This window comes from Channa argus, chromosome 7, assembly GCF_033026475.1.
Source record: "Channa argus isolate prfri chromosome 7, Channa argus male v1.0, whole genome shotgun sequence".
NCBI lineage: Eukaryota > Metazoa > Chordata > Actinopteri > Anabantiformes > Channidae > Channa > Channa argus.
The window spans coordinates 9,240,013-9,263,924 of NC_090203.1; the positions used below are offsets into that span (position 1 = coordinate 9,240,013).

The 23,912-nt window shown below is 38.0% G+C and overlaps 3 protein-coding genes across 5 annotated transcripts; 1 reads left to right on the forward strand and 2 right to left on the reverse strand.

Annotated features, from left to right (window-relative positions):
- Positions 1–120: 120 nt before the first annotated feature.
- On the reverse strand, positions 121–5,504 carry trim35-28 (tripartite motif containing 35-28). Its single transcript, XM_067509521.1, has 6 exons — positions 4,837–5,504; positions 3,425–3,520; positions 3,002–3,232; positions 2,885–2,907; positions 2,542–2,660; positions 121–2,273 (listed from the first exon to the last, which is right to left on the reverse strand). The coding sequence occupies exons 1-6, from the start codon at positions 5,257–5,259 to the stop codon at positions 1,738–1,740; spliced, it is 1,428 nt and encodes a 475-aa protein (XP_067365622.1). The 5' UTR covers positions 5,260–5,504; the 3' UTR covers positions 121–1,737.
- Positions 5,505–14,576: 9,072 nt separating this feature from the next.
- On the forward strand, positions 14,577–18,863 carry cxcr3.1 (chemokine (C-X-C motif) receptor 3, tandem duplicate 1). Of its 2 annotated transcripts, XM_067509527.1 has the most exons (3): positions 14,577–14,702; positions 15,576–15,968; positions 16,091–18,863. In XM_067509527.1, the coding sequence occupies exons 1-3, from the start codon at positions 14,682–14,684 to the stop codon at positions 16,826–16,828; spliced, it is 1,152 nt and encodes a 383-aa protein (XP_067365628.1). In that variant the 5' UTR covers positions 14,577–14,681; the 3' UTR covers positions 16,829–18,863. The 2 variants fall into 2 exon arrangements, with proteins under 2 accessions (XP_067365628.1, XP_067365626.1); XM_067509525.1 differs by lacking the exon at positions 14,577–14,702 and having other exon boundaries at positions 14,711–15,968; positions 16,091–18,862.
- A 1,359-nt stretch (positions 18,864–20,222) lies between these two features.
- On the reverse strand, positions 20,223–23,352 carry LOC137129990 (C-X-C chemokine receptor type 3-like). 2 transcript variants are annotated; one of them, XM_067509534.1, is made up of 4 exons: positions 22,725–23,352; positions 22,323–22,395; positions 21,754–22,101; positions 20,223–21,453 (listed from the first exon to the last, which is right to left on the reverse strand). In XM_067509534.1, exons 3-4 carry the CDS (start codon positions 22,093–22,095, stop codon positions 20,719–20,721), a joined length of 1,077 nt encoding a protein of 358 aa, XP_067365635.1. In that variant the 5' UTR covers positions 22,096–22,101; positions 22,323–22,395; positions 22,725–23,352; the 3' UTR covers positions 20,223–20,718. The 2 variants fall into 2 exon arrangements, with proteins under 2 accessions (XP_067365635.1, XP_067365634.1); XM_067509533.1 differs by having other exon boundaries at positions 21,754–22,106; positions 22,725–23,351.
- Positions 23,353–23,912: the final 560 nt, after the last annotated feature.

The following is a 23,912-nucleotide window of genomic DNA, read 5'->3' on the forward strand; positions in this document are numbered from 1 at the left end:
CGATGGCGCGTCCCGCCACTGCCATCCGGTGGAGATGGGAAACAGTGCGTTCACATCTGGATACAGTATGCGACACACGCGTTGGACTGAAATGCTTATGGTTAACATATACAGCCGGACTACATGGTCACAGCAGTTTAATAAAAGCATTCACTCGAAGTACTTTGTTAGCATTTTCATTGAATGGTACATCAATGATACAATAGCTAACATTTACAGAGTACTTATGAACATATAAATGGAAATATAGAATTAACTTTTTCGGTTGCTTAAAAGTGGTTAGAATGAGCTCCACCTTAACCAGCCGCATAATTTCTACTTTCCTAACAAGCTGTCAATTATTTTACGATATATGGGTCATTCTGAATAATTCTTTATATTTTAATGCTACAACATTTGAGGCTTGCTTAAGACTAATACTTTGCAAAGACTCTTACCCATGCTCAGCGGCATCTGCCCCCATTCTTTGGCTATTTTCTTTACCATTTTTACCCTTTTCCAATTTTGTTTGTAGTTGACCACACAAATAGGAAATAAGTATACCTTTTGTTAATTAGTAAATTAACAGGACTGAGGTTCAGAAAATTTTACTTGTGATACTCAAATTTGAAGTATTTTTAGAGCAATGAAGTTCTTTCAACTTGTACAACATTGTGTTTGTGTTTTGACACAGGTTACTTGCAATTAATGAAGTGTCAAGGCATAATTTGTTCCTGTACTTTTTAATGTGGTATGTGTGCCATGGTCTTTTTTCAATGTGAAGGCTAACAATCATTTTTATGTAGTTCTAACACAGCTCTCTAACATTTTATTAAAACATTCTTTGTATTTGTGCTTTCATGTGCAGACAGAACATCCTTCTAGTTTTTCTATGTGCACAGATCTAAAGCACTTTAGTAATATAACCTACTTCTGCGTTTATTATAGTAAGGTTTGTTCTTAGACACACTTTTGTGGAGCGGTTAACAGCAAGCCAATACAATTATCACAGATTGTTACAATGTTTGAGCATAATCAACAAAGGGATAGAGTAGTAATTAGCACAAGCTCACCATAAATACATCCCATTCTTCTGATACATGACAGAATTCAAAGTATTATAAGTTTATGAAGTATGAAAATAAATCAAAAGAGAAGAGTAGCAACAATGTCATTACATTTGTCCCCGTTCCTTGATTAACCAAGACCAAATTTTAAACTCCATCAGTCTTTCATTATGGTCTGTCTCTTCAAGGTAAAGTGAGAAAAGATTCCCAATCCAGTTTCATTCAGCTTAGGCACACGTAAGCATAAAAATCGGTATTCAATGTTCTCTGCTGCACATCTGTTTTTGCAAACCCATTCACCACCAGTATCCATAAAGCACATTTCATTTTAGCTCAAACTAATCAAATTGACATAACTGCCATACTTTTAAAAACCTTTACCATTGTGTATTACACATTTCTGACATTTTAATGTCAGCCTACTGATTTCAATCTTTTCTTAAAAATATTTGTCAAGGTTGTAGTTTAACTCTTATCTTTTCTATTCTTTGAGTATTTTATCGAACATGTTTGTCTATTTTAAGATATCTTCCCCAACTTTGTTTTATCTGCTGTCAATGCCAGCAATTATTACATTTTCTACACATATTTGTATTTCATCCATGCTAAAGTGTTGAGTTTGTCATACTTGTGACCATGTTGAATAATGTCTGAATAATGACAGATGACCTTTCTGCAGTGTCCCAGCCCATCAAGATGTGTGTACAGCTATTTTTCCTGGAGCAAGGACCATAGGTGTACTGTGGAGCCCAGGGCCAAATATAGGAAACAATTTCTCATCAAATGTGTGTGTAAGAGTGACCAGGTGCTGTAGTGTTCCCCCATCCCAAAATGACACCTCTCCTTTGTCTATATTTAACTTGATGCGGATTTTTTCAGGACGTTGCTGCATCGTCAGTTCCTTCCGCTCAGGTGTTAAGGCAGTGTACACCCCTTTGCTGAGTCCTATTGCCCACACACCACGATTCGTAGAGATGGTGAACTTCTTTTTACGGACCACTGACTCTTTGCAAACTCCCAGCATCCACTTTGGGGTGTCACCAACAATGACATCCCATTTGTGTTTCCCAGACGTGTATCCCTCAGCGCCCAGGATAAAGACACAGGGATCAAAGCGCTCAGGGTTGTCAGGGCAGGTCAGTCGCTCTGAGCTTTCATTCACACTTGTCAGGTCAGCATTCAAGGCCAGCCATGGGGATGCTGTGTTTGGGTCCAGCAACACTGGATCTACACACACACACACACACAAAAAGATGCCAAACTGTAATACTGTTTTTTAAAAAAGAGGAGTAGAATACACTGGAAAATCCTTAAATCCTTATGGGCATTGACTATGTTACCAGGCTAACACTGCAGAGTGCTGGTTGTTTTATGAGAATAAGGTATAAAGTATCGCAAGTTATTGTACAAAGTCATAAACAAACACACACAAGTTCACTTCTAGTACAGTCCTTATCACAAGCAACTTCCAACTCCCACTGTGTAATTTACTCACAATATTTGACATTTGCCTGAAGGTTCTTCCAGATCTTGAAGCGCAGCGCACCAACATGTTTGCCCATGTTCAAGAGAGAGTCATCAGAGAGGCAAGGGTCTTCATTAGTCCACTGGGTTCTATAGCAAAGATTGGGTGGCCAGAGGTGAAGTTAACAAGTGGCCAAGAAACATTGATAAAGCAGATCTGCAGCATCAGAATGGATTAGGAAAAACAAGCAACTCTGCTAAAATGTATTATTAAATATTTAACAATCACCACAATACGTTGTACTTTCATTACATCCATTTCATTATATAGCACACAAAATTCTAATAGTACAGTGAGTTTTTCTGTTACCTACTTTCTTTTCAACTCCCGAAAATTCTAAAACACAAAGATTCAGGTTAATGCATTTTAAAGTCTTGGAAAACGAAAGAGACAAAACTAAATGTAATTCTTGTGTTGGAAAATCTTTTACCTGTAGGAGGGCTAAATCCTCATTGCCCATCTCTTTTTTTAGCGTGTTAATGAGCTCATTCAAAGACAAAATGCCCTTGTTTGTGTTCTCAATCTGATCTTTTATGGCAGCAATCTTCTCCTCCTCTTCAGTAGCCAGGGCTTGTAGACGCAGAGATTCTTCTTTGTAAAGCAGATCATGGAGACTCTGAAACTCCAGCTTAATTTGTTTCTCTGCCAGACCAGCTTGATACTGCAGTAAGCCAGAGAAAAAAGTACAGTAAATACACACATACTCTCTCTTTTTTATTTCCAGCATTGCTCAGGTTCTCTATTCTCCACTTTTGATTTGTAATGTCTTAAAATGTATTTATTTTTTATTCTCTGGGAGAGTTGAACAATGTTTAAAATAAGTGTTTTAGTAAAGGCATGTCTGTAACTTTACCTTGATGTACTCCTCTGCGTCGCTGAGTTTACGTTTCACTTTCTTGTACGAGTCCATTTTCTTTTCAAAAATGTGGACTTTGAAGCTAAGCTCCTTCTGCAGGGTGAAAGAACATAACATGAAGCAAACCTAAAGTAAACAACAATATCCATAAATGTTTTAGGTTAGTAACTGGTGGTGTGCTAAGCATCAATATTTATAAAACCCGTACTCACGTTGGGCATTCATATTCCAACATGGGTAACTAAACTATCTTTTGTTAAACTGTTATGAGGGAAAAGAGTCTAGAAATAACCAGAATGGATAGAGATACACTAAGATGATATGGGCACAAGGATAAGTGGTGTGGGGCATAGGGAGTATGTAGGGAGGAACTTAACAGTATAAAATATAATGACACTGTAAAAGTAACTACTAAAATAACTATAATATTTATTTCTGTGTCAAATTGCCATGTTTAATTCCAAACACTGGACATGTAATTAGATTTTACACACATAATACTGGACACAGGATATTTCCTGATCATCTAAATGTACAGATCCAAAGAAGCTGCACACATAACAATGTTACTGCTAAACCTGGGCCTTGTTTAAATCTATAAATGGTCTGCACTTATATAGCGCTTTTCTACCTATTGGCACTCAAAGCGCTTTACACTGCTTCTTATTTACCCAATCACACTCACCATCACACACACATTCATACACCGATGGGGGAGCTGCTATGCAGCTGGCCAACACTCACCGGGAGCAACTAAGTTGGGGTTCAGTGTCTTGCTCAAGGACACTTTGACATGTGACCAGAGGAGCCGGGGATTGAACCAACAACTGTGAGATTGGTGGACAACCGCTCTACCTTCCTGCGCCACAGTCGCCCCATTGTCTACTACTACTGTCTACTATAACGGAAACTTTGATATGACTGTGGATAAGAGGAATGTACCTATAGACCTGCCACAAAATGAAAATAATTTCATCAACCTAGCCTATGAGACACCAGTAAAAGGTGTGGTTTTTAAGCTTCACAGAAAACTGTAAAAGCAAGCTCTCAACAGAGAATTTAAGTAGTTGTGGTAGAATTAGCAGTATCGGGTGAATATTAGAGTGAGGACTACACGGTGCTTTGGTGGTAGTAGAGAAGTATTGGGTACTGTATAATTCAAATATGGCGGAAAATGAATGAAAAAAAAAACGAATCTAGGCCACAGTTAACCAAAAACTCTTTAGAATTTCCTTAAATGATTAATTGCTTGACTCTCGCACTAGATCGGGAGTTTTATCCAAATTTAAATAAGATTATAATCTTACTGTTAAGTATTAAGTAAAGGTTCTCGTTAAAATGAAGGGTGTATGTACTTTAAGAACAAATGTTGAGCCAACACCCCGTTAACAGCCGCTCTGGGCACATACCCGACATATCGGGACTCCGTCTCGCAGAGAATACAGCCGATGTGTGCTGTGCAGACTGACACAGTCCACACACACGGGCTCCTCATCCTTCTCACAGTACAGCTCCAGCGGCTTCAGGTGCAGGTTACAGGTGTCCTCGCTGGGCCGTTTGTGGCTCGGCCACAGGTTCGAGTGTCTGAGAAAAGTCTCGCAGGCGGCGCTGAGCGCGCGGTTGGATAAGGCCTGCCCTTCCTCAAACACCTCCCTGCACACGGGGCATTTATTGTTGACCTGGAAACTTCTCTGCAGACATTCCCGACAGAAGCTGTGGCTACACGGCAGCAGCACAGGGTCCTTGAAGATGCCCTGACACACAGGGCAGCTCAGGTCCTGCTTGAGCGGTAAAGGCTCCTCCGGCATGTCTTCATCCATACTGTCAGCCATGGCTTCACCGGCCCTCTTCGCTTCAAGTTCCTTATTTAGAAAAACTGCATAGTGTAGGACAAACACACGCTCACATATGTGGCATATAAAGCTCGATTATACTCACTAAAAGGGCTGAAAAAGTACTAAATGGATACTATCATATATCTTACTATTGTTAAGAACTTCGTACTATCGCAGTTCTTACTAAGCTGTTTTCTTAGTTCTTTTCCGTGTTTGTCACTGACTGTGCAAACACTGGCCTCTAGCGGATATGGAGGATGAAGTAGTTATTATTGTCGGTTGCTAACCAGCTTTTGAGTACACTACCACCTACTGGACTGGAGTTTGGCTCAGGAAAAGAAGAACAACAACAACGTTTGTTGTCATTGAGCCCAATTACATATTGCAATGAAATTCTTTCTCTGCATTTAACCCATACCTCCTAGGAGTACAGGGGCAGTGCCCACAGAGTGCTCAGTGTCTTACTCCAGGACACACCTGGTGGGTAGGCTGGGATTTGAGCCTGCAAATTCTGCATCCCATCCTGCTGCATGGGCTGCCAGGCTGCCCAAAGGGCAGGATATTTTCTTTCATATCTCTATCTCCTTTAAGTATTTTCTTATTCTGTAGAGTGTATGAATGAGCCCTGTGTGATTTGTCTTCAGACAAGTCATTAATATTTAATTTAACCTTTTGTTGTAAATTTGCATCCATTATAGTGAAGGAGGATGAAAATTATTGACAGTTGTGGATTTGAGCACATTTGGATGTGTCTGTGCACACGAAAGAGAGAAAACTAAAAATTTATAAGCAGACTGAGCCAGGAGCTTGATTGTGGTCGTGATAACATGTTATATATATTTCTTGAAATTTTATTTGACTAAACTCACATATGTATGTTTTGTCAATTTTTATATCCTGCACTGGAAATGTGTTTAATAATAAAATTTAATAAGAAATCAAATAAGAAAAAAGAAAGCAAATAAGCTCTACCACGAACTTGACAGTACAGTTTCAGTCTGAAAAGAAAGAAAAATTATGCCAAGTTGTAAAACTAACTGTTTTGGATGACATAACAGTTTTTTTCATTATGTTCAATCATAAACGAGTAAACACAACTGAAAATATTTTGAAGCACAGCCATTTAAATTTTTTCTTGATGTTTTCTCTTACAAGCAAAGGATCACACTCCTGTTTGCTGTGGCTGCTAAGCGTTTAAATAGTTTGTGTCTGAGCAGACATTTGGACCCTTGTCTTGACAAATTGAGTGGAACATAACTCTGCCTCTACGGTGGTGTCGACTTGAAAGATGTTTTGCGATATATGAGCAAAACTACTCACACAACATCTAAACCTTATTGCGTTAATTAGTTTACAGTTGTCTAGTTTTGCTTAGATAGTGATAAGCAAAGATTTTTTAATACCTATTAAAATAAATAAAATATTTCTGTATCTCACTTTTAAACAGACAAATTTCGAGTGATGTCACTGACTGATCCACACAGCAGTGACTGAACTCAAATCTTGCACAGGTCCTTTACTCTAAACCCCTCATGCAATTGTGTGCAGCAGAGGGAGCTACAGTGCAATTATGTAAGACTGCACTGTGACTTGGTGTCCAACATGATGCTCAGAGTAAACTTACTGAAACTTTCATCATTCAAGTTCACAAAGATGTTGGATATGTGCTATCTGTTCATGTGCCAATAATGATTTTTGGGACTATTAAAAACAGAATTCAAAACAATGAAGCTGCTTTGCATGTCTATTGCCTTGGATTACATACATCTACATTGAGCAATTAAAAGAGTGAGCTGTGAGACATTCAGTATTTGGTAACATTACTAAAAATTGGATGCTTAAATATGCTGGACTTTTTCCATATTTAAACACAGAGCATTTGCTACTCAGCTCCCTCATTGTCCATTTGTTCTATTTTTCTGCTCTATTTTTGTGTTAGTACTTCATTTCCACAGGTTATTTATAATTTTTAAACGGCAAACGCCAGTGGTTTTAGTGTTGTTGAATTCTGTGCCCTTCCCCTAATATACAGACACATGTGCAGTGTTTGATTTCCATTCTATAGGAAAACACACCTGACAAAAGTAATAGTTGCTTATACTGGTTTAAGTTTAGTCCTCTTACCCAGTGGTAAATATTTCACCTCGTCAACACAAAATTTGTGAAAGGCGGTAGATTCGCAACACTCATTTGCATTTCTCCCTATTAAGCAAATATCAGCCAGTACTTGCTAAACTATCTTTGCTGCACTGCCACAGTGTGAAGGGTGAACATTCGGTCTTTAACAGAAAAAAGAACAAGCTGTGAAACAGGAAATCCACAAAGGCACTGTGGGTTTCTCTCGTTTTGTAGGTAAAGTTGCAGAAATCATCTTTTTTGTTTTTCATGAGACAGTTGTGCCATTTGGTAGGGGATGTATGGTGTAAACACGTTGGGTAAAGGCTTCACAAGTAAACCAAACCTACACTGATGATTCATCAATTCTGAAGAAATGCGTTTTTGCGTAAAATGTATATCAAAAATGTGAAATGATATCATTTCAGAAATAGTAAAATTATCTATCTCTATCCCTATGGTGTATTAGGCCATTGTAGACAGTTTAAGGGTGTCGTGGTAGAGAAACTGTCCTTCGACAAGACACTAGCCAACTACTGCCATCATCATTTTATTCTGTATGTTCAGGCATCCAAAAAAAAAGTTCCCCATGGGGATAAATAAAATATATCCAATAGTAAAACATATTGCACATCACTTACATTTTCAATTACAGGAATCACAAGTTTGGTCACTGCTGAGTAAAGGAATGGTGGCCACCTCCATCACAGCTAGATTTAGAAGTTGTGACTTTAGATTGTCCATAACTATAAATATGAGAATGAGTAAAAGACTGTTTGTCTGTTTTATGTATGTGTGTGTGTGTGTGTGTGTGCACTTGCAATTCTTACTTGGTGAGGCCCAGTGGCAAGGAGCCCACCAACAGCGCGTGTGTGTGTGTGTGTGTGTGTGTGTGTGTGTGTGTCTGAGGCTATTTCGCTGATGTAACATAAACAGAACAGCATCAGGTTCACATTTCCTGTTTGAAGGTGTCACAGTATACTATAAAAGAGATAGACCATATCTGCCATGAGCCTGTTGTATCACAAATTCAAAGTGTTTGTGTCAACATGGGTAATAATGAACACTGGATATTTGACAAATCACTAACAGCATAAGCCCCTGTCCTAATCCTCACTATAGAAGAGATCAATGTGATCTCTAATTCATTAGTAGAGTGGTTACCTGAACCTTACAGGAAAAAACCCCAGCGACAACACAAACGCCGTAAAGCAAAATCCAAATCTTCAAATGAGTTTTAATTTGATATTCGACATGTGAGCCCTGCTCTCTTTCTCTCCTCATTTGCTGATGTACCCATGAGTGCTATTTTGGAATTGACACGTTGTATTTAGGTTGTGTTGTCATAGGCAAGCTCACCTACAATGTGGTGACAAAACCACTTTTAAAACCAGAAGCTGCACAAAGTTTAAAGTAACATGTGTACAAAACTGTTTGAAAGGATATTCTTCTCGAGGTGCTTTTATAAATGTCCTGTCTTAACGGTTATAAAATCATTACATTGCTCAAAATGTGTTTTTAAAAATTTATATCATATGCATCTTACCTATTGAAATACATCTATCTAATGTATCTCTGCATCTTAGGACAGTGATCACAGAAAACAATGCTTCATTCGTAAAAACACGTTTGGCATTCAGACATAGCAACATGAAGCCCAACAGATACATATAGGTCGTAATTACAGGAATCAAAACTAGCATGTGCAGAGTTTTTTCTTACATTTCTGTTCTTTCAGTTCCGCAAGTGGCAGATTTCCATGGTTTCACAGTTACAGAAAATAAAAATGTAAATATAGGAATGCAATCATAAGTGTAATTATAACACACTGAGTATAACACACACAGTTTTATCTCATCTTATTAAAATTATTAGTCTAAACTATAATGCAGTGGAAACATTTTTTAACGTGAAACTGTGTTATTGTACTGTACTGTACAAGAAGTTGTTGTTAAGTACTGGTCACAGACAGAGTAATAAAATCATTAGTCAGGGGCCACCGTTTAGTTTTAAAATTATAAAAAGTCAACAATGCACGTGTGCCATGAACGCCTCTAGTATTAGATTTTTAACCAAAATGTAAATATATTATAGTGGAAATCAAGATGAAACACTTTCCTAGCCTTGTCTGAAGCAAACATTGTTTTTTCATTTCAAATAATATTGTAAATCATGTCACATTAAACTTGTTTTGGGAGTTCTATTGGGAGTTGTCAGAGTTGCTGTTTCTATTTTATGTAAAGGGGTTTGTGAAACTCAGTTACAATAATTTCCAACAATGTTTTTTGCAATTGTGGTATGAATAAGTCAATTGTTTGATTTTCATGACCAGATGCTTGCACTTCCATCAGCCCCTCTCACCACAAGTGCAGCATACTGCAAAAGTGAAGAGCAAAGGTGTGAAAAAAACAGGAACAAGATCTGAGCCTAAAGCACTGGAGATGGGTGAGGAGGAAACAGACAGGGACTTAAACCCCAGCTCTCACAGGTGTTATGTTTGCATGCCTGTGTGCCTATATGTGGGCAATACCGAGAATAAAAAATGTGCGATAACAATCTTGAGGTTTTTAAGAAGATTAATGCACGAAACAATCAGTGAAATTGATTTTAGAGATTGTTACCCTGATAAAACTCCATATAATTTCTATATCATTGCTATATAAATAGCATAAGGTTGGCTATATGAATATCAAACTAAAGAGCTGTTTGAATAATGAAGGATGCTCGTTATTTTCATTCATATTGTTCTATTCATTCTTATTAGACAGAGCAGTATGGAAAGGAGTAAGTGGCATTGTGGTTAGAAGCTGCTGTGTTGGTGTCACTACATTCTTTTCCGTTATGTTTGTGTGAAACATGATCAAACCTCTGTTCAGGTAAATTGTTACAAAAGATAGAAAGGACAAACAGGTGGTTACTCATGTCACCACTGTCATGGAACTGGACACTTTTTACGTGTCTATGTTTTTATAGATTTACTGCAAACTTAGATGGTCTGTCACACAAAATTTAAGCATAGTTCAGCAAACTGTTGGTAAGTGCCAATAAATTATTAATTTGGGGTTTTATATTTACAACCTTTATTGTGCACATTGTTCTGTGAAGCTATAGCTATGATCTGCTTTCATTTCATTGCTCTGATATAACGAGATTAACTTCACATCTTAACCAATGGTATCAGTTTGAGTTTTAGTGCTGCTTCTGTTTTGAAACTTTCATTTTTATCTGCTGTGATGTTGTGGGTCTACAGGTATTTGTCATAGTATCATCATTGCCATTGTGCAAGTGCACACATGAATGAACAAATTTTATTAAACTATACTTTGGAAAAATTGAAACTAAAAGAAGATTAACAAAAAAAACACGCTAAAATTGTGGTCAACTTATTTATGTTTAATGTGGTTTATACAGGAAGGTAAAGAGAATTGTTTAAGAAACCACGGTAAAATGCTTGTGGCCGGGTCTACAATAGCAGATTACATTGTAAAATAGTAATAACTGACATGTTTACATGGACCCAAATATTCCACTGAATGATAATCAGATTAAGAGCCCAGTCAGAAAAAAAAATGCATTATGCAACTGCAATTAATTTGAAATGAGTTTTTTAATCTGAATGAGAAATTTGGTTGAATCTTTTTATTAATCTGACCAACATTTCTCTCATGCTGAAACATATCTATTCTTTCTGTTCATGTCCTCCCCATGTGGGAGGTCTGCATTATGTGACAGTAGGAGTTTCTTTTTCATTCTCAATGAGTTGTAAAGGTCATCTTGTTCTCCCCTTCTGATTAAAATGCACAGGAGCAGTATGTGCTTCTGAGATTTGATTAGAAAAACCAGCAAGTATTGTTCCGATTAAACCATTTGGGGCTGTCTCTGTCACCTTTTTTAAAAAAACGGAAAAAAAAAATTGAAACCTAAAGCTGGGGAAAACAGACTTCCTCTTCTAATATTCTAATAATTTCCAACGGACTAAATTTTAACAGGCAGAATCCCTTTTTGCATGAAAGATCAACACTTCAAATTTAGCTCTTGTGCCTCGTGTTTTTTCTTAATCTTTGCTAATATATGAGTCCACCTGTGTTATATTAAATCAATTGGACATAATATGGAAAGGTGCACACCCCTCTTTAGATAATGCATCCTTTATCAGAACAAAAGTTCTAGAGAAATATTCTGCTGCACTGCATATATTAATAAATTGACAGACATTTCTAAAATTCTGTTTTCAACTTTTCATTATGGGATACTGAGTGTAGAATATGAGAAAAAAATTAATTTGAATAATTGTAGTATCAGGCTGCAGCGTAACAAAATTGAAAAAAGTGAAGGGGGTCTGAAAACTTTTTGAACACACTGTGGTATTATTTAAATTGGACTGAAGACATTTTGTCCATGTAATCACAGCCATTGACATACAGTATAAGTTCTAAGTGCTAAACTCTTTCATACCGAAAGGTAATATTTTTTTTACTTCTAAACTCAACCATATAGTTACTCTAGATGGCATAAGTTTGGCCTCCAGTTCTTCTGCAAGGAACCTCGGAGTTATTTTTGACCAGGATTTGTCTTTTACCTCACATATAAAAAGAAATCTCTAGAACAGCCTTCTTCCACCTGAGGAACATTGCCAAAATTAGGAGCATCCTGTGTCAAAGTGATGCTGGGAACTAGTCCATGCATTTGTTACTTCTTGTTACTTACCTACTTTCAGGATGCCCCAGTAACTCCCCTACAGAGCCTGCAATTAATCCAAAATGCTGCAGCAAAAGAGCTGACTGGAACTAGCAAGAGAGATCATATTTCACCTTCACTAGATTCTCTCCATTGGCTTCCCATAAAATCTAGAGTAGAATTTAAAACCCTGCTTCTTAGGAATAAAGCTGTCAGGCTCCATCATATATAGAAGACCTCATAGCACCATATCATCCCAGTACACCACTTTGTACTCAGAATGCAGGCCTACTTGTGGTTCCCAGAATTTCCAAAGGTCAAAATGGGAGGCAGAGCCTTTAGCTATCAAGCTACTCTCCTGTGGAACCAGCTCCCAGTTCAGATTTGGGAAGCAGCCATCCTTAAGACTAGGCTTAAAACCTTCCTAGTTATAGTCATGCTGCTACAGGCTTAGACCCCCCCTTACCCCCTCCTCTCACCCCACAATTGTCACCACCGTATGACATTGGTTATAACATTGCTCTTTTGTTTTCTCTCTTTACTTTCCACTCACCCCAACCAGTCAAGGCAGATGGCCGCCCACCCAAAGCTTGGTTCTGCTGGAGGTTTCTTCTGTTAAAGAGAGTTTTTCCTCTCCACTGTTGCCTAGTGCTTGCTGCAGGGGGAATTGGTGGGTTCTCTCTATACATCTTTATAGTCTTGACTTTATTCTCTAAAGTACCTTGAGATGACTTTGTTGTGAATTGGCGCTATATAAATAAAGTTGAATTGAATTGAAGAAATGAAAAAATGCAGGGCTCCTGTCTGTCCTCATAGTTCAAAACAAGTCATCTGGCTGTGGCTTTTTTGTTTTGGGGGTTTGTATGTTTCCTTTCTCTGTCTGGCAGGTTGGTTTGTCTCAGGCTCGAGGAATATATTAAACATGGTGCATATATTACAGGTCATGCTGTGCTGCTGTTGCTGATGAGATGACTTCATTCCAGATTTTTTACAGCAGGATATTTGTCCTCTATGACTCCCAGCCACTTTTCTCTGTAATGTCTGTTTGTTTTGCGTCTTCTACAAGTGTAAATTGTGTGCTTGACTTCTGGCTTGTGAGTGCCTTTGTGGTCTGTCCTCTTTTCAGTTCAGACAAGGTTTTGTGATTCTAGTGTGTATGGTGATATCTGGCCCTTTATATATTTTTATATTTAATGAAGCTGTTATCCTGATACTCCTTACTGTGAATCTGCTGTTGTCAGTGTGCCTATGTTGGAAGAAGAATTCGTGCATGGGTGTGAGCCTTTTGTGCTGTGGTTTCTGAGATTTCTCAGATTGTGAATCCCTCTGACAGTGATATCGGGCTATATGAAGAAAATTCACCTTCACTCATCCAACTGGTTTTCAGTAACCAGACTGAATGCAGATGTAAATGCAGAAATAACGTTACATTAACCTTTTCTCCAAAATCAGCACTGAGCCTAGAGTATTTCTTTTAAACACCAACTAATTTTGAAACACAACATCCAGGCCAAACTGTTCTCATATTCAGTCAAATCTAAACTCAAATAGTTGTTATTTTTCAGTTTCTGTGGAGCGCCTACTCAATCAGTACCTCATGAGATTTTGCATTTACATGTTTGGTGTAAAGTCCCATAAGTAATGTAATCAATGGGGCTTCATTGTTATTTAAACCAAAGATTTCAGAGAGATTTAGAGACAATATAATTATATATAAATATATATATCACTGGTGGAAAGTAAGAAAGTTCAAGTACTTTGTTAATGTACTTAGGTACATTTTTTACGTATCTGTACTTTACTTAAATAGATTATGGCCACTTTGACTTTTACTTCACTACATCTAAGAGCAAATGTTTCTACTTATTACTTCACTACATTTTTATTTAAAGTTGTGTTACATGTTACAATCACGTCACTTTACACATTTCATAATAAATCACTTTTTCCAATTTCTCCATCCATGGTCTTATTTAAAAGACCATATATTTGAAATATTAGCCGTACTCAAAGCTAGTACATAGTAGTAGCTTGCTGAACTTGAACTCCTTCTTCTCTCTCAATATGATTAGATCAGAGAAAAAAAATTGTCAAGTATATTTTACTTCTAATACTTAAGTAAAATATAAATCATGCACTTACTTACTTTTACTTATGTCGAATTTTCAGTGGGAGCTTATACTATTACTATAGTAGATTATTGTATGTTTATTGGTCATTTTACTTAAGTACAGTTCTTTACTACTTCATTCACCCTGATAGATGTTTAATTTATAATTTGCAATGCATTAACTCTGGTTCCAGATATTTGAATCCGCTTTCAGATATCTGAAATGTTAAAAGGAAACATAAATAAAATAATTTGCCAAAATAAACTTCATTATCTACCTAATTTTAAGTTACAATTTGTGTTACAACAAAGCAAACCTGCAAAAGTGTTTACACTTAATCCATGGTGATTCTATCTATCTATATATTTTTTTTACATTTATTTATTTATTTATTTATTTTTTGTCTTAGTGTCTCAGCGCTTCCTCTAGTGACACTAGATACTGTCAGCTGGTTGACTACATACAGTCAGTGTCAGCAGCTTACTCTGTGTGAACCAGCTCACTGACAAGGATACAATGTCACAGGAATATAATTTGGTAAGTTAGCAATTTATGCCTTATTTCTAACATGATACAAACCGTATGCTATTCAGATTTTAAATCATACACACATATCAGACACACGTCTTTATTATTTTTATTATTACAATTCCAGAGTCTAAACGACATGCATAATGCATTTTTGCTGCACTGGTCCTGTAATTACTTATGAACAAACAGTGAATTTCTTTCATTATTAAATTTTTTTCTCTTCTGTTTTTTTCACAACTCAGAGTAAGACAACACAGCTAGACTATGTCATAGTTTGTGGTTTGTGAGCTATTACATTTATTACATTACGTAATAATTTATAATAACTTATTTGAGAAAATGTGAAATTTTTACTAGTTTCTGCTTGGACATATGCATCAATTTCTCTTCCGCATGTGCTGTAGCAAAAGACATTTCTGTAAATAGCACAAATATGATCATTAGCTCTGCCATATAAAGAGGGAAGTAAGATCATGTCTATTAGTACATAATCATAATAGGCACAAAGTTATTTACACAATAAACAAGCAAAGCCTTTAAGGTTCTTATTTCACCTCCAAGTCATTAATATACATACAATGTGTTTGGAATGCTGCTGCAAGAGTTTCAACAAATGTCATCCTCATTTTAAATATTTCTGGATTTTTGTAATTCTATAATAAATAATTAAAAAAAATCATGTATATTCCAGAACTTGCCCAAAAGATAAACAATAAACACTTTATCTAGAATTGCTCTATAATCTGTTGCTTCAGCACAAAATACGCGTGTTACATGGACAGATAATTTATGATCCAGAGCACCACCCTGTGGTTGAAACAGACTACAGGTCAAACCAGACTAATGTGCAGATTTCTGCTTTTTCCTCTTTTTGTGCAGAGTCAGCTGTTTGAGAAAGGAGGCACATTTACTCTGGATGGAAACTCATTGCTTGAGGGCTTTGATAACTTATATAATTACTCCGATATTTATGAATGTTGTGACAGTGGTGATGTGTGTGACCTTAATGAGAGCATGCAATTTGAAGCAGTGTTCATCCCAGTTCTGTACTCAGTTGCCTTTGTTGTGGGTGTCCTTGGGAATGGACTTCTGCTTGGAGTTCTGGCTCAGAGCAGGAGGACCTGGAGTGTGACAGATACCTTCATCTTCCACCTGGGTGTGGCAGATGTCATGTTGCTGGTGACGCTGCCTCTCTGGGCTGCACAGGCTGCAAGGATGGACGGATGGACGTTTGGCACTAGTCTGTGCCAGATCACTGGATCTGTCTTTACGGTAAGAGCTCTGCAGCAAGGGAGAGGTATTAAAACTACCTGCTTTAGAAGAAGATTTTAGGAGGGGACATAAAAACAGCATGCAAAATGTTTTATTTGACTTGTTTCTCTTTGCACCTTCAGATCAACTTCTACTGTGGGATCTTCCTGCTGGCCTGTATCAGTCTAGACCGCTACATGTCCATTGTGCACGCTACTCAGATGTACTCTCGCAGGAAGCCGTGGGTTGTTCACATCAGCTGTTTGGCAGTGTGGCTTTTCTCCCTGCTCCTGTCTTTCCCTGACTGGATGTTTTTAGAGGCTAAAGAGGATGAGAGACGGAGTAAAACAGAATGTATCCGTAACTACTACAAGTTTGGTTTGGAAGCAGTACGTGACTGGAGATTGGCATCGCGCATGCTTTACCACACAGTGGGCTTTCTGCTTCCTTCCGTCGCCATGATCTTCTGCTACTCCGGCATCCTGCGGCAGCTGCGGTGTGGCACCCAGGGCCTTCAAAAGCAGAAAGCATTCAGGGTGATTGTCGCAGTGGTGGTGGTTTTCTTTCTCTGCTGGACGCCATTCAACATAACGCTTATTGTGGACACTGTTCAAACCGACTCCAGCAACGACACATGCGGAACCAGAACATCTCTGGAGAAAGCCAAGATAGTCACCTCCACATTGGGTTACCTCCACTGCAGTCTCAACCCCATCCTGTATGCTTTTGTGGGTGTGAAATTCCGGCGGCAGCTCCTGAACATCCTGTGGTCTCTGGGATGCAAGCTGAAGACAAGCACCCAATTCCAGTCTGCTGTCAGCAGCAGGAAAAGCTCCATTTATTCTGTGTCTGGTGATGCCTCCAACTCCATTGCTATCTGAAAGACAAATGGACACACACACACACACACACAAACACACACACACACACACACACACACACACACACACACACGCACGCACGCACACATGCACGCACATTGTGGGAAATTGACAAATTGACTTAAACTGAGCAGGCAATGTGTTTCTGCAGAGACCTGTAAAAAGCTATGCTTTCTTAGTAGTTTGCATTCGTAGTAGTAGTAGCTGAACATGAGCCGAACATGACCAGGGTAAAAGACTTTGTACAATAACTTTGTAAGTGAATCAAGGTCATAAACCTGCACTTGTGGGTGAGCACATTTATATTTCTTGTATAGTAGAAGCATTTCCTTTTCCAGATTGCCCATAACATAAGGACATCAGTACAACATGCAACAATGCAGTATGATTACTTTAGCTATCTACAATCAAACTTTTGTAATACATATTTTTTACCACAATAATATTTTATCTTGATTGGGTGCCTGGTAGCTCAGTTGTAGAGCATTAGGCTAGTATGCAGAAGGCAGCTTGTTCGAATCCCAGCGCACCAGGTGTGGCCCTGTTCAAGCACGGATAAAATAGGAAGGTTACGGCAGGAAGGTCATCTAGCATAAAAATTCATGCAAAATTAATGTGTGGAGTGTGTTCCGCTATGGAGATCACACAAGGGACAACCCAAAAGCCATTGATTTTTGATATTTTATATTGCATTATGTTTTTGTATATGTATTATTCAAATTCAAAGTAAATCTACTTTAAGTCAAATACTAACATAGTGCAGTCATTACAGAACAGCAATACTCCAACGGTCCCCAGAAATCATGAACTCTGCCCCTGAGGGAGACTTAGTGTCATATCAAAACCAAAACTAAAACAGTGAGATATAAAAAACAGAGAACACTTTCTGTTGATCAAGTCTGTGTAAAGTTCCATTTAAAGGATGGACCTTTGTTCAACTACAAACGTGATCAAACAGTGGCACCATGCTCATGACTGCAGGGATGTCCCAGGGGATGCAGAGCCCACCCAGCACTGTAAATAAACAGGATCAGGTATTGTTAAATAGTTTAATATTCTGGGAGGAGGTATTTGTATTCCTTCATGGAATGCACACACACCCAATAACCCGCCCCCTCGACGGAGAGAACTTGACTATATTTAGCAGTCATTTTGTGTATTTTTTTGTGTTTCAATTAACTTTTTTAAATAGTTTTATCTTGATAATTCTTTTCATTGCGTTAGGCTAAGGTTATGTTTTGTCTGTTTTTTTGACATAAAAATACAATTTTTTTGGTTATTTTATGTTTTGTTTTGGTTTGTTTTTTTTGTTGCCGTTCTCCTCTGTCATTATTTTATCTCGGGACAATTTATAAGGGGTTTTTCATTTTATACCTCCTTTTCCTAGTCTTTTCCTCTGTGTCTTTTGACTTTCAAACAAAAGATATGAATTCTCATATCACACTGAGCCCCTGTGACGTGATTTAACTTTTTTCTTTGGCAAATCATCCATCCATTTTGTGATTACACTTAGTGGACAGTTGTATTTTTATGAGTGGTTTTGATATTTTTGTTACTGTTTAATATTGGAGCTATATCTGAAAGTGTAGAGAAAGTTTTGATGTAAATTAAAAAGAAAACAATTGGACAATTGTTGTCATTAAAAAATAATACTTTCAAATGTTTAGTTTAATAGGTGGCTACTTTAAAGAAGGTAATTATAAAGATGTCAAAGTGAGTATAAGGGTACTTAGTTAATCTTTTACATTTATTTGCAATTTCTATTCATGATTTAAGTAAGCCTATTCCCTCTCTTTTTTCTTGTAGATTTCCTAAATTGTAATAATTCTTTATCTCAACAATCACTAATTTTTACCTATATAGCAAGTTTTTTCAAAATATATTGTTAAAAATGGTAAGAAAACAGAGGATAGAGGAGTTTGCAGCATGGAACCTCACAAATCAATGTTTAAGTTTGATAAGATCTAACAGTTTATGATATCATCAGAATCAGCCGATTCCACCTAATACACGCACATATAGCTTCAAATCTACGTGGGGCGTGGTTTAAGTTGAAATCCTTTACATCTTTTTGACAGGAAATTGAAACAAGTTGACGAAAATCTGCCACACATCCTGAAATGGTTTAGACAGAAGAGTGACAAGCAATAATTTAGCACAGAGAAGTGAGGTGACTTGTGGCACACTTTTCCATTCAACCATACAACTATTTTAATAAACACAATGTGCCACCACTGTTATGCCTTACAGGCCTTCAGAATTTACATGAGAGGCAAATATTTAACTAAAACAGGCTGGTGGAGACAACATCCTAGCAACAATCACTGTGTCCACACTATAAATGTTTCTGTCTTAACGCAGAGGCTGTACTTATCCATTCTGAGGGCAGAATGATGGTTCATAAACTCTTCCTGTTATGTAAAGTGCTTCTGAACAAATTACAGAGCTCGACAGAGAGCCATTTCTGAAACACTGAACTTCGTATGGTGTGTGGGCGGCGTGTCTTCATCTTCATTTTCATGTTGTTTTTTAACTTTTACAATTGATTTTGAGGAGAAATTGTCAAGTGTGTGGCTATGCTGTTAACAGGGTTATTAATCAAATTATTAAGCTACTTCTCTGTCTTATTTAAGATCAGCCTTAGCTAAGTAGGAAGTAACACTTCAATTTAAATGATTTTTAATATTCACTACACTTTTTTTAACCACATAATGAATACCGCTATGAGTCATGACATTATACTGCTGTCACAGTTAAACAGTATTTCTCATATGAAACCATTAGCTCTGAATGAAATGCAAAGCCAATAAAATTACAGCAAAAATAGTTAATACTAGGTACAATGACTAAAGAGAAGGTTTAGTTTTGTTTCAGGTCACATTAATACAGGCTAACATTATTACATTGCCTTGAGCTCAGAAACAAAACAGGTTTGCAGGGCAGGCCATAACGTGCTGAGCAGTGTGGAGGAAAAACCACAGAGTCAGTGCTGTGAACTTTAAAATAAAGTCTATTTAAAATTAAGGTCTACTCATCTCTCCATTTACCACCTACTCTTTTTGTACAAACAACGCAAACAGTTCTCTGTCAGGCAAGCAGTCAAGTCATTAGAGGAGAGTAAACAGAAAGTTATGAAAAGGCGGACACACACACAAAGCATTCTTCATCTTCCACCTCCTTCTCTCACGCGCTCATGTGACTGATGACATCACCACCCCTTAGTGTCATGCTGGGTCCAAAAATCCAGAGAAGTTGCAAGGTTTAAGCTGAAACAAAAAAATGGCCGTGGGAATTGCCGAGGGTGGGAACTCCCACAATGAATCAACTTCACACACTAAACTGTGCAATAACGGAATTTACACCATCTTAAAAATAGATGAAAGATAACAGAAAATAAAAAGAGAAACTGTTTATTATAGGTTCTCACAAATGAAGTTATAAACTTTGTAGACTGTTTCATGCAAGAACTAAATGACACTCGCAAAGCTTATGTTGGGTAGTTATTTGAGGAAAATAGCTTTAAGAGGTTTATCTGGAAACTTCACTGACATGAATGAAATGAAAAAAACTTTTCCAATACTAAAAAGAATAAGGATCGTTAAAACAGTAATAGTAATACACAAAAATAGGGACATCTACAATTGATTTAAAAAACTTGAAATGCTTTAGTTGTTATAATTGAAGCACAGCAATATACTGTGTATCACCATGACACGGCAGAAACTAATAAAAGTGCAACATCTGTGTCTTTGAAAAAAGATAAATATCTGAAGCTCATGATCATTACATCAACCTAGTCCTCCACACCATAATCCCATGACACGACTTGATGCTAAATTCCTCTCCTGGGTAGAACATTATTCAGGCTTCCTTTGAGTATTTTTGTCTTTTCAAACAGTTTGCATTTGATTTTCTATAATTGTCATTTCTTTCTGCTCCTCCTTTGTATTGTTATGCTCAGACATGGCCTCCTCCCCTACACCCAACTCCCAAAGTGACTTTTCGGCTGTATTACATATCCGTTTGGCCAGCACTAGTTTTCTGAAGTTTCCACACAGACAGACATAGAGCAGAGGCCTGAGGCAGGCGTGAAGGCAGGCCAGAGCAGATGTGACCATCAGAGCTGTTTTCTGGGAGCCTTCAGAGAAATTATAAAGTGGTTCTGTAGAGTGGTTCCTGTAGGTGTCAATAATGTCTGAGATGTTGTAAGGCATCCAGCAAAGAAAGAAAACCACCACCAGCGGCAGGAAGACCATGACAACCTTTTGCTTCCAGAGGTCTTTAGAGCTGCGCTTCAGCCATATCAAGATGTGGGAGAAGCAGAAGATCAGGGTGGCTGCAGGCAGCAGCAATCTCACTATGAGGTTGACAAGACGTGAATACAGCCGCTCGGACTTAACGTATCTGTGAACACACAGTGTTTTCGTTTGTGTAGAATCTTTCATAGCCACCAAGAACATCCAGTCTGGGAGGGTGAGGAGCACAGACATGAGCCAAATTAACAGGCAACTGGCATGAGCTAAGACAGGCTTATTTTGGGAATACAGCGGGGAAGAGTAGACGATGGACCGGTAGCAGTCCAGACAGATGCACAGCAGCAGAAACATCCCACAGTAGAAGTTGATCTAGAAAAAAGAAAAGGGAAATTTAGAACAAAATCTTATGTAAGACAACCTTTCGTTTTACTTTCATTTCACCCCTACTCTGGCTCCCTTTTCTGGCCTCTTCTAGAAATGGCTGAAAGAATGTGGATGTCACTTGGGGAGTACACTTGCTCAGAAACAGTAATAAGCACTATTAATCCTTTCTACCGAGAGTCTTTGGGATGAACTACTCAACATCAATCCATCCATAGACAGCTTTCTCACAGTTTCACACACACGCACACACACACACACACACACACACACACACACAGTACTTACATTAAAAACAGCTCCACAGATCTTGCAGATTACAGTCCCAAAGCACCATCCAGAATTGTGAGCTGCTTGTACGACCCAGAAAGGCAGTGTCAGGAGCAGCAGGATGTCTGCAACACCCAGGTGGAAAACGAAGATGTCGGATATCCTGCTATATCGCCACTTCTTTACCACAACAGCCATGAGCAGTGCATTTCCCAACAGGCCCACAACCACCACCAAAGAGTATACAACTGGTATCAACACTACGTCAACGTCCTTTGGCACAGGCTCCTCTTTATAGTAATAGTCGGGATAGTCATAACTTTCATTTTGAATGAGAAATCCATCAAGATGCACTTCCATGATCTTCTATTCTGGAGTCAACAAGGTTAAGCACAGAGAGAAATGAAAAATGTTGCAGTTTCTCAAAAGCCGGATGTCAAAATTATAAGCTTGCCTGTACACTCCCCTCTCTCTGTCACTCTGTGTGTATGTGTGTGTGTCGTTAACCGAATTTGATTCTTTAAACTCCCCACATGGGAAACCCAGCTGAGGTCTTATAAACAATCTCATGCTTGCACATAACTCACATGGTGCGATGTCACTGAATGAAGCAACTCTGGATCTGGTGTAAACGGAAAGAAAAGTTCCCCTTGGTCATGCCTTTACACACACGCGCACACACACACACGCACACAGACACAGAAATTGTTAGACTGTATGTCACACAAGGGGAAGCGTTGCTTTAAGTAAAGTATGTTTGTAATAAACCTGCACAGAAAATACATCACAGACCGGTAGTAAAACCGAGAGATGAATCATAACATTACAATAGAGGTGACTGTGGCTTTAGTAGAGCAATTATTACAGTAACTTACTATACTATACTATAGTATAGCTAAAATATGCGCCAAGGTCATTTACGTTAATATTAATACATTTAATAAAATACAGCTGAGCTCAAAGTAAACGGTTTTGCTAATTACACTTACCATAAAGGGCTGCAGCTGCAGAGTCTGAGGACAAACGCGTGTCTTAGCGCTGAGGACAGAAAAAAAAACAACAACGAAAAACACAGCGAGCTGCTCGCGGTGTTTATCTCCTCAGCGGGTCAACAAACTGGAAGCAGCGGGCACATAGCGCGGCCGAAAGCGCACTGAGCCTTTCTGGCGTGCGTGCTCGCAACCTTCAGGAATCGCCAAAACTATATTTAGCGTACAACCGCCTGAGCTGATCTACAAATACAAAACTTCGCAGCGCAGCCGGGGAAACTAAAAGCAGACAATGAAGGTGGAAGTTTTACAACACATGTCTGTTATTGATTGAACGTCTAAAGTCTTTATAACATGTCGATGATCATCTTACGTGCACTTTCCTGACGTCTCCACTTTGTTTGGCTTTATTGTAACCGCGCTTTGTCTCCTCCCAACCTGCCGAATTTGCCATCTCACACTAAAAAGTTGCCTGTTACATGATTTTTCACAATAAAATAATCTATCGAAATCACCACTGCACCAACTAAGAGATATTTAAAAGTGGCTAAAAATCTACAGAGGTCTGTATTTATTTCTTTTTTTGAGAAAAACGCATGACATGATATAAAAACATTACACAGTCCCTTCGGCCCTGGTGATATTTGTCGAAAACCACATGCCTAATTTTGGAAGCCTAATATACTACTTCCGGGATTGGGCCGGTCCTGACGCTAGACATCGTTTTCCACTAGATGGAAGTGTTGTGTTTTTAACATTATCGGTTTGCATACATTGCAATTTATCCGATTACCAATACAACTGAATTAATATATACTCCAAGTTGTTCGCCATATAATGAAAATTCTACTTTACTTGAGTATTTACCTTTTAGAAAGACTTTTATTTTGGTACGCTACCCCCAAAAGGCTACATTTTGCTGAATGTACCTTTGTCAAATTTTGAATTCATAACGTTTACTTGTAGCGCACATTGCCGTATCAGTGCTTTAGTTAAGTGCTTCTTTCTCCTCTGCTTTTGCAGTTAGATTAATTTAATTACTGCAATTACTATTTTTGGGGAGATGTTGAATATAAATATATACAAAATCAGACAGTGTTGCTATATATTAAACAACTATCTTCATGTCAATTAAAAGCAAGATATACATTTCCTATATATCAAGGCACCAGACGTAAGCACAGAACA